The sequence below is a fragment of the Mastacembelus armatus genome, chromosome 15 (assembly GCF_900324485.2).
Source record: "Mastacembelus armatus chromosome 15, fMasArm1.2, whole genome shotgun sequence".
NCBI classification, from domain to species: Eukaryota; Metazoa; Chordata; class Actinopteri; order Synbranchiformes; family Mastacembelidae; genus Mastacembelus; species Mastacembelus armatus.
The window spans coordinates 15,852,153-15,862,818 of NC_046647.1; the positions used below are offsets into that span (position 1 = coordinate 15,852,153).

Below are 10,666 nucleotides of genomic sequence, written 5' to 3' on the forward strand. Positions count from 1 at the left end.
TGGGGAAATTGCATTACCCACACAAAGTACACACACACAGCGCGCGCGCGCGCACGCACGCACACACACACACACCTTGAACACACACCTGGAACAGTCCAGGCAGTTGGGGGTTTGGTGCCTTGCTCAAGGGTCTCACCTCAGGCATGGTATTGAAGGTGGAAAGCCACTGGCTATTCAACGACAATTCTGTCAAGACTCGAACCCGCAACTTTGGGGTTACAGGTCCGACTCTCTACATGGCTTACATGGATTATGCATTATGTTTATTAAAGCCAACTGTTAAAGGTCAATGACTTTCCACCACTGAGCCTATATTAAAACAGCAGCTCTGAAAGTTAGGTTATAACTTACAATAACACAAGCAGCTTCATAACGTTAGTACATTAGATGCAGCATATTGTTGTGTCATAAATGGACATGCCACAAACTGTCTGGATGCTGCTTCATATTATTATTACATTTGTCAACAGATTCAGACTCTTATCTCTAAGCAAATGATTAACAGGTATATAGTAATAATATTATGATGTGAGTAAGTAATGGTACAGATGGGTAGTAAATGATTAGTTCTGTGTAGTAAAGCCATTCATATAGTAACGACAAGTGGTGTGGCAAGTGCTGATCCTCTATTTGATATCAGTTATACATGTTGATAAATGAAGATCTATATAATAAGCCATCAGGTTTGCTGTTGTCATCAAAGAGTTTTATGTTGTAAATGTTAATAAATGCATTTTAGGCAACCTAGAAGATTTAAAAGACTCATCCCTAGATTAAGAAAACGCAATAGTTTCTGGTGATTACACTCTAATGACAAATTACTTATGAATACTATATGGAATATACTATATTCCATTTATGATCATAGATCTTTCCAAATATTACACATTTAACTTTTAAGGACAGTTATAAAAGCAGGCTGAGTTTTGTTTTTTGACTTCAGCTGACAGACCATAACATATTTCTAATGACATGAAATGCTAAATGGTCATATGCTTTCAATCCTTTCTGGTTTCCTTAAATCTTATATTCAATTCAATGCTCTGCACTCAGAATGTGGGACTCTGGTCTGCCTGCAGAGTTAAAAGGAAATGCATTTATTGAAAAACAGAAACAAGCAAAATACTGCAGATGGATGTAGAAAATTCAGATGCAGATTATATAAAATATGTACACTGCAAAAATAAATTCTCTAATTTGTGCTCTAAGTTATGCAATAATGGAAAGAAACCTTGCAAAGCTAAGCAATAGCAGTAATACTGCAAAGATAAAGGTGAACTTGAAATTAAATTCCAAGGCTGGGATAATGGTGCTTTTCAGAGACAACACGCTTTTCTCAGGCATAAGACAGAGGGAGTGAAAATGATTGATTCGGATAAGTCCACCTCAAACAGTGATTCATGGTTTATGTTAGAGATGTCCGACTTAGATGCTTCCATTTTTCACTCCCTTTTGCCAATAAAGCACATTAAAGCCACTATAAAGCCTTCTTTTGCAGAATCTACTGTTCCTGTCTGAACTTAAGCAGGATGCTTGAACAGCTGACACTCATTCTCAAAGTCACAGCCTTGGAGCAGTTCCCTGTAGTGCTCTTTGACATCTTCATAGAGCGGCATGGAGACCTGCTGGCCAGCCAAAAGGGGGAACGTGACAGGCTTTTCATTGAGCAGTGGCTGCAGCCTCAGGTCTCCTGCCCCACAGTCATACAACACCAGGAGTAAGTTAGCTGCATAGGGCAACATGTGGCTGGTGCGGAAGGAGCGTTGGGTCTGTGTAGCATAGTTGGTTGATTTCAGGGCTTCGCTGTCCTTAAAGAAGCCCAGCAGGGTAAGTAGTGGCAGTAGGGTCTCTGCATGGCCGACCTGGACTGTCACGGCTTCAGTCACCTGCTGGCCAGATCTGCCGTACAGCACATACATTATTCTCAGGTCTAACAAACAATCAACAATATTTAAAAGTGTCAAAAATCTCTGTCTACACCTTCTTAAATGTGAGCATTTTTTAATATTTGAAAATTTTACATTTTAGAGGGTTTCAGCTTTCTTTTAGCTGCTCCTGCAAGGGGTGGCCAGCAGATCAATTGATCCACATGAATGACTTGGTACAGGTTTTACCTTGGATGCCCTTTCTGACGCAACCAGTCTCATTGACTCGGGCTGCGACCAACACTAAGACCACACTGGCTTGTGCAACCTCTGTGACTGAGGCTAATGGCCCCTGGTCTTCCAAGGTGGTCTGCCATCCTAGTACTAACCACCCTCAGCCCTGCTTATCGTTCAAGATCGGACGGGATGGGGCACTCGCAAGACAATGTGGCTGCTTTTTAGAGGGTTTCAACCATTTAGTTGAAAAAACAAGACATCTTAAAATATCACATAAGACATTGTAGATTAAACAATTCACCTAAAACAATGATTATTCAATAATGAAAAGAATCATTCTGACCTTAGTACCTATCACGTGAAACATGCCTATTTATGACTTTATATTTAGTCAGATTGCTCAAATATCAGGTTTTGGTCAGTAGTTTCTTGAAAATCTAAAGAGAAGAGCAAATAAAAGTTTGAATACATTTAGCAGCTAATACTCCAATGGTTCATATTGATATCTGCATGAAGGAAAGAACTGTAATGTTTTTCTCCAGCCTGCTTAATTTCACATTAAAAAAATACTTTTAAGGAAAATGTAGACTTATTTTAACAGGTGAAAATGCACAGTGTAAGAAAACACATACATGAAACTGAGATGACGATACCACCATTGGTGTACATCTGTAATATTTAAGGGATATGGCAAGTTTATATACAGAGTGTTAGGCTAAAAACAGAGAGTTTCATGCAGGAATATAATGCCTTGGCAGGAGCAACAGCTGAACCAAAGAGATGTTCATGGAGTTAAAAAAAAAAAAAAAAATCTATGATGTTCAACTCACTCAAATGCTCAAACACATGCACGACCTCATGAACTTCAACACAATTTGTTATTCATTTGCTAATGTCCTCAGGGTCACCCGTGTCAGACAGTAGTAAAAAAAAAAAAGGTAAAGTAAAATTGTTCATAGTCTTCAGTTGTGCAATCAGCAGTCAAAACACCAAAGATATTCATTTTGCAATGACAGAAAACAAAAACAACAAATCCTCAAATTGGAGAAATTGGAAACAGAATATGTGGTGTTCTTGTTTTATAAAATGTAACAACTAATTGAGTAAGACTTGTAGTGCAGGAAAAATGGCTGGAAATATTATATATTTTTCTTATTATCTCCAGTACCCATGAAAAGACAAAAACCACAATGAATTGATATTACTAATATGTATTATGCACATATATAAAAAAAGTTAATTCTGTAGACCTTCATTGTTGCCTAAAATGTATTCAAATGTATCAGTGAGCCAGATTTTTGCACATACTGCCATGTACACACTGCAGTGTCCCTAATAAATGCCCAAACAGTTTTTGTTTTTAGTAGGAACAAATGTTTCTAGGCAGACAGCCAGAGTTAGGGTAAGCACTCGAGAAGACTAATGCGTTGCTGGTTTTGCTCTTTACTCATGGGATTTCCTGGACAATCAGAAAAATATAGAGTTACACAACCACAACCCTCCGCTCTTATGTGCTGAGAGGCATAAAGGTTTTTCTCACCTGTTGTCAATGGCTGCTTTGTCCAGTCGACTGAACACATCATGGAAGAGAATGCAGCTCGACTTACTGTTAATATCATAACCATAGCCTCTTTTCCAGAATTGTTTCAGGTCGTTTGCATATTCCATAACCTGTTGAATAGGTAAAGACAAACCATGGGCAGTCTAGATATGTGGTGAGTTTTACGTAAAGAGTAAAAAACACAGTAATCCTTTAGTCTTTAGTAATGTGAGGTAACAATTCCGCTGAGGCCCGTACCTGTGCATCGACCTCATCAAAGAGCCGACACCAGGGGGAGTTCACAGTCTTGATGGCAAACTCATAAGCACACAAGTAAAGTGCAGCTTCAGCCATATCTGTAGGGGAAAGGTTGCACTAAAATGTTAAGTAGAGCATTCAGACAGGTCAGGCAGCAGTTAATTAAAACACAGTCAAAAGCTCTGTGAAATTGCCCTGTTCATCCTGCAACCTAAACACAGAATGTACTATTTAATCACTGCACTGAATGAACACACACTAAAGCTCATTGAATTGATAACTTGGAGCAAGGGCATTTTTCACATTGGAAAACGGCTCCACCTACTGTTCAGATACACCTGATCACATGTGACATGTACTACTCCCTAAAATATATTGTATACATGTAGGGATGTGAAATTTGTTGACGGGCATGCATATGACTCCACATTTATGGAAAAACATTTCAGTAATGAGTAATCAACTATGGCTTTAAACTGAGCAGTTTTTATGGAAATTCCTTTGAAACAGAACATATGTTGACCTCAATTAATAACGCTCCACGTTTTAATTATCCTCCATATAAAATCATTTGTATTCATTTATTTAACATGTAAATGCATCACTTAAAAGTACAAAATCTACGTTTATTCAAAAAACTAGTTCTTACACCTCAATAATGATAATTTAGTTTTTGACTTTCCTCACATAATTTCTCTGGTGGGTTTCTGCAAAAATATAATTACCTGTGATTAATATAAACCTGACATTTACTTGTAATTGGTCTGTTTTACTTAAAGTATCAGAATACTTCCTCCATCACTGACCATCTGTGATGTTGTTGTACTGGATTCTGAGACGGTCTGCGATCTTCTCCTGGACCCTCCTCATCTCTGGTCCCTCCTTGAACTTGTCCAGCTCCATCAAAGACGAGGAGTTGTTTTCAACTTCATTCACAAACTTAGCGCAATTGTCGAAAAACCTCATCAAAGCATCGTTCACTGCGTGGTCGAACTCCTGATCTGGGGAGAAAAAACACTGTTATTGCCAATGCATATAAGTGGTAGTCCATAATAGTATACTATATGACCATGGTCTTACCTTTAATAGCCCATAGCTCTGTGAGTCCTGCCTTAAAGGACAATGTGCTGTTGACACATCTGTGCTTTGAGCTGGTTATGAATTTGACGCGTCCACCTCGAAGGTTCTCCTCTGAAACCAGTGAAGGGAACAGCTTTGACAGCCTGACAGCCAGATGCTTGTGATCGTTCACACCTTTCTGGACGAGTCGACCATCCATGTCCTCAGTGTACCACATCGTCCACTGGGTCTGGATTTCACGCAGCCAGCTTTCTTTACCCGTGGCCCTGCTCTTGACGAGATCGTAAAGCCGCTGCATCTTCTTGACGTTTTTGGTCGTCGGGTATCTTGTGCCATGTCTTATGATGGCAGTCAGGTGAATTTCCCGACACTGTGCAGACGGAGGCTGTAGGATAGATCGGTTTACAGCAAGTATGTCCTCTATGAGATACGGGTTCACTTCCTCATACCTCCCTTTCGTGCTGAAATATTTGGCGATTGTTGGTATTTCTGTGTTGTCCCAGGGATTCTTCCGGAAACCGCAGGAAAAACCAATCACAGTAGTGAGGTGAACAACAAGGACTTTCCATAATATGATCGACATTATGTAGCCAAAGAGCTTATAGGCTCTGGTGTGCCGTGTGCAACCCCCCCCCCCAAAAAAAAAACACTGAGTGACGTTGCTCCATACAAAATGTTGGAGCTGGTGTGACACCAGCTCCATACAACATTTTGTAGTAGCAAAATAAGCCTTATAAATTTTGGTAAACTTTTATCTGAAAAGCATTGAGTGACTAAAGCTCCTAAATGGACAAAAACCACACTATTTTTTTTTTTTTTTTTAGCATATCCTCTTTTTCTTTTGTTGAGTCACTAAAAATGATCCTGGCTGTCAACTATGAAATATTGTCACTATTCTGCCATTTGTTATTGTTTAATGTTTACTGTAAAAATAGCGACTTCAGTAGGTAAACAACAACAATTTGTGCTTTATGAGCCAGTTCAGTCAATTCACAGGCTACAATTTTCTCTACTAGTTAAAACTCTACTGCATATGAACTAAAAATATCTAGTCTTACACATGTACAGTACTGTGCAAAGGGTTTATGCACTAACAATACTCAGGGTCAATTTTAACATAAATTACATAAATCTAATCTGTATTTGCAACAGTCTCCTTTTGTCCTTAAAGCAGCAGCAGTTCTCTTTGTTTTGACCTGCACGCAGTTTGTCCTGGGACTTTGCAGCACCTTGGAGAAGCTGCTGCAGTTCTACTGTAGATTCAGGCTGTCCCTGTGCGCTTCTACCTCTTCGTGTCCCAGACTGACTCTACGCTGCAGAGATCAGGGCCCTGTGGGGGTCGGACCATCTGCTACAGAACCCCTGGCTCTACTTGCCTCTCAAAGTAATGAACTCTAGTGGGTTCTTCATGAATTTGTTGTCCTGCACAGTGGGCTGCACAATGAACCTGGGATCAATCAGACATGTGATGGTGTTGTGTAATAAGGATCTAAAACTTTTAAATGCCTTAAACTTCTGCACAGTACTCTGTTCATATTAACAATTAGTTATTTTGAAATATCCTGCAATATCTTTGACAGCTCTAGGCATCTAAATGGAAAAAGTTAACTTTCCTACTATATTTTCTCTAGTCATATATGAAATATATCTATAAGTATCAAAACCACATCTCAAAATACATATATTTTTAATTTGAATTCAGTAGTTCACAAAACCTTTTAGACCTTCCTGAAAATGTTGATTAAAGAAAAAGGAAAGCAGCAAAATGCTAAATTAAAGGTTTAATAGCTACAATATAATAATATTTAGAGTGATCTATTAGCAGAAACGGAATATAGTATTCATAAATATGTTGTCACTGGTCTCCTTTCTAGGAAGCAGCCATGTTGCACTGCCATGTTTACACAGAATGGACAAATCAAACACTGGCTTTACACATGAAATTGTGTTTTGTTTTAAGGGTAACGGCCACCATGCCCTCCCTCACGCCTGTAATTCAATCACTAGATGCCGCTAAATCGTTTACATTTTACACATTGCACCTTTAAGACATCCATACTTTATACTTCTAAAGCAGAACAGTTAGGGGAAATGCTTATTGGACTACTGACATTTTTATTGTAAGAGCATAATCCATCCATCCATCCATCTTCTATACCCGCTTTTTCCTTGTTCAGGGTCACGGGGATCTGCTGGAGCCTATCCCAGCTCTCTCTCGGGTGGAAGGCAGGGGTACACCCTGGACAGGTCACCAGTCTGTCGCAGGGCCACATATAGACACACAAAGACAGACAACCTCACACTGTAAGAGCATAATGTTTGTTGTTTTTACAAACAAAACAGGATAAAGCCACAATGCCTATAATTGTTTCCAGAATCTACTGTTCCTGTCTGAACTTAAGCAGGATGCTTGAACAGCTGACACTCATTCTCAAAGTCACAGCCTTGGAGCAGTTCCCTGTAGTGCTCTTTGACATCTTCATAGAGCGGCATGGAGACCTGCTGGTCAGCCAAACCTGGGAATGTGACAGGCCTTTCATTGAGCAGTGGCTGCAGCCTCAGGTCTCCTGCCCCACAGTCATATAACACCAGGAGTAAGTTAGCTGCATAGGGCAACATGTGGCTGGTGCGGAAGGAGCGTTGGGTCTGTGTAGCATAGTTGGTTGATGTCAGGGCTTCGCTGTCCTTAAAGAAGCCCAGCAGGGTAAGTAGTGGCAGCAAGGTGTCTGCATGGCCGACCTGGACTGTCACAGCTTCAGTCACCTGCTGGCCAGATCTGACGGTTACAGGACATAAGGGGTTAACCAGGGTCACGGGGCTCTGCTGGAGCATATCCCAGCTCTCTTTCGGGTGGAAGGCAGGGGTACACCCTGGAGAGGTAGTCTTCAGCAAACATAAATTTTATTTGTATAACCTGAAGGGCATTTAAAGATCACCTACTTGTTCTCGCTGGCTGCTTTGTTCAGTCGGCTGAACACATCATGGAAGAGAATGCAGCTTGACTTGCTGTTGATATCATAACCATAGCCTCTTTTCCAGAATTCCCTTAGGTCACTTGCATACTCCATAACCTGTTGGTTCAAGTATTTTAGAGGTTGTCTTTGCTACTGGGGGCACGTAACGCCAAAACCTTTAAGAAAGGTTGTTCCTAGATTGAAGATTCTTCAATCCAGGAATAAGCAAAATAGAAATTAAACTTGCTGTCACAGCTGCAGAACATAGACATTTTGACATTATAACATATAACAAATATCTCCTGGATAACTTGTCAGTCATATTAATGTCATAATCCAATTAAAATAAACTGCAGTACTAAATGTACATATAGCTGACTGCTCATCCCCTTTACCTTTGCATCATCCTCATCGAAGAGCTGACACCAGGGGGAGTTCACTGCCTTGATAGCAAATTCATAAGCACACAAGTAAAATGCGGCTTCAGCCATATCTGCAAGGGACAGGTTAGCATAAAATGATTAGTGTTGAGATTACACAGGAAATTGAGATATTTTTAAAATGGAAGATGCCTGAAAAGTAATATTCTCTCACACTAGAAAGCACTGAGAGAGTGCATAATTCCACCATAAACACCAGTACATCTTCTGCTATGAAATAACACTAGAATTGGTCCTCCCAAAGTCTAAAACTGAAGCACCTACAGTATGTCTGCATTAATAACTGAACCTATTTAAAGCTTTTAATACTAATTCTAGGACATGAATGTAACAAAGGTTCAGTATAACTCTTTTAGGCTGCAGTGCAGATTAAATATGTTTCATATGCTTGCATTAAAGACAAATGCTCAAAAATATGGAATTACTCTTTTCATATAGGTGACTGTAATAGACCTGTGATACATATAAAGTCTTCATCAGTCATTTTAAACCCACTGTATGGGATCACTGAAAGCGGAGATGGGAGATATAATAAATGGTAATGCAACACAGTCATCAGCCTAAAAAGAGAGTCTTTCTGGAGATATGACCATGTGTGATGAGACTGTATGAGACTCTAAGACGGACTGCTATCTTCTCTTGGACCCTCCTCATCTCTGGTCCCTTCTTGAAATTGTTGATCTCCACCAGAGCCAAGGGGCTGTTATCCACTTCCTGCACAATCCTGGCGCACTTGTCGAAAAACCTCATCAAAGCATCATTCACTTCGTGGTCGAACTCCTGATCTGGGGAGAAAAAACACTGTTATTGCCAATGCATATAAGTGGTAGTCCATAATAGTATACTATGTGACCATGGTCTTACCTTTAATAGCCCATAGCTCTGTGAGTCCTGCCTTAAAGGACAATGTGCTGTTGACACATCTGTGCTTTGAGCTGGTTATGAATTTGACGCGTCCACCTCGAAGGTTCTCCTCTGAAACCAGTGAAGGGAACAGCTTTGAAAGCCTGACAGCCAGATGCTTGAGTTCATTCACACCTTTCTGGACGAGTCGACCATCCATGTCCTCAGTGTACCACATCGCCCACTGGGTCTGGATTTCACGCAGAAAACTTGCTTCACCTGAGGCATTGTGCATAACAATGTTGTAAAGCTGCTGCATGTCCTTGATGTTTTTGGTCGTCGGGTATCTTGTGCCATGTCTTATGATGGCAATCAGGTGAATTTCCTGACATTGTGGAGATGGAGGCTGTAGGATAGATCGATTAACAGCAAGTATGTCCTCTCTGAGATAAGGGTTCACCTCCTCATACCTCCCTTTTGTGTTGAAGTATTTGGCGATTGTTGGTATATCCAGATTGTCCTCAGGGTTGACATAATTAAATAAAGCCCAGATGATAAAGAAATAAAAGACAGAGAATTTCCAAAGAAAAGTCAGCATGATGCACCCAGGAGGAGGCTTTTATAGCAGCTGTTCACCAAACCTTTTCAAATACAAAACATCTACGTGGCTGAGCAGAGTCCAGTCCAGCTTGTTTAGCCTAATTTCCTCACAGGATTTCCTAAAATGTAAAGTAAACATGTTTTGTGTTTACACCATAGCTATTAATTAACAACCCTAAAGGAAAACTGGAGAAGGTAACAGAAAATAGAAGAACAGAATACAGAATTAAAATTGCCTGTATAAGAACTTGTGAAAATGCAGCATGATATGGACATTTTAGTAAAACATGTCTTTATGCAAAAAATTGTAGCTACACTTCCATTTTGTCATTTCCTTCCTCATACACTCAACATTATTGGTGATTCACTTCTTATTTTCTTGTGGTTATACTTACGTTGCCTATATGCTCTTTTGTAATAATTTGGTTTTAAAGGTACATTCTGTTATAAGTCTGCTTTTCTGGCCATAGACCTATATATTACTGGTAAAATACTAGTCTGGTATTAATCATTTACTACGCCAATCATCAGTTTTGTCTACACAGGGAAAACTACAAACTCTACAGTGACCTGCAGGTTGTCACATTCAATAACCATAGAAGTAGTCAATAAGGGGAAATAAGTACTGGGATTATTGGGTCTGCTTTCCTTAAGTCAATCAACAAATGTCCATAGGTGAGAAAAGGATATGAGTGATAACAATATGAAGGTATTTGTATTTGGTAGGTAGAACTATTCTTTTGCTTGGTTTTGATTTCTATTGCTTGTCAGGACAACAGTGATTTCACTGAGACAAAAGCTGTCCTGTGCAGGTCATTGTGGCATTACCTGCATTACAGAGAAAAG

At 39.8% G+C, this 10,666-nt stretch overlaps 2 protein-coding genes across 2 annotated transcripts; both read right to left on the bottom strand.

Annotated features, from left to right (window-relative positions):
* Positions 1-1,066: 1,066 nt before the first annotated feature.
* On the bottom strand, positions 1,067-10,575 carry LOC113132085 (multiple inositol polyphosphate phosphatase 1-like). The gene is made up of 6 exons (XM_026309905.1): positions 9,242-10,575; positions 8,968-9,162; positions 8,333-8,430; positions 7,924-8,054; positions 7,362-7,759; positions 1,067-1,504 (listed from the first exon to the last, which is right to left on the bottom strand). The coding sequence occupies exons 1-5, from the start codon at positions 9,816-9,818 to the stop codon at positions 7,381-7,383; spliced, it is 1,380 nt and encodes a 459-aa protein (XP_026165690.1). The 5' UTR covers positions 9,819-10,575; the 3' UTR covers positions 1,067-1,504; positions 7,362-7,380.
* minpp1a (multiple inositol-polyphosphate phosphatase 1a) lies at positions 1,080-5,623 on the bottom strand. Its single transcript, XM_026309906.1, has 5 exons — positions 4,984-5,623; positions 4,710-4,904; positions 3,904-4,001; positions 3,646-3,776; positions 1,080-1,902 (listed from the first exon to the last, which is right to left on the bottom strand). The coding sequence occupies exons 1-5, from the start codon at positions 5,564-5,566 to the stop codon at positions 1,524-1,526; spliced, it is 1,386 nt and encodes a 461-aa protein (XP_026165691.1). The 5' UTR covers positions 5,567-5,623; the 3' UTR covers positions 1,080-1,523.
* Positions 10,576-10,666: the final 91 nt, after the last annotated feature.

Coding starts and splice junctions, on each gene's coding strand:
- minpp1a (XM_026309906.1), bottom strand. CDS start 5,566: ATGTCGATCATATTATGGAAAGTCCTTGTTGTTCACCTCACTACTGTG. Junction 4,002..4,709: donor GTACAACAACATCACAGATG/GTCAGTGATGGA, acceptor TTTCCCCTACAG/ATATGGCTGAAGCTGCACTT. Junction 3,777..3,903: donor TTGATGAGGTCGATGCACAG/GTACGGGCCTCA, acceptor CCTATTCAACAG/GTTATGGAATATGCAAACGA.
- LOC113132085 (XM_026309905.1), bottom strand. CDS start 9,818: ATGCTGACTTTTCTTTGGAAATTCTCTGTCTTTTATTTCTTTATCATC. Junction 8,055..8,332: donor TCGATGAGGATGATGCAAAG/GTAAAGGGGATG, acceptor TTGAACCAACAG/GTTATGGAGTATGCAAGTGA. Junction 7,760..7,923: donor AAAGCAGCCAGCGAGAACAA/GTAGGTGATCTT, acceptor TGTAACCGTCAG/ATCTGGCCAGCAGGTGACTG.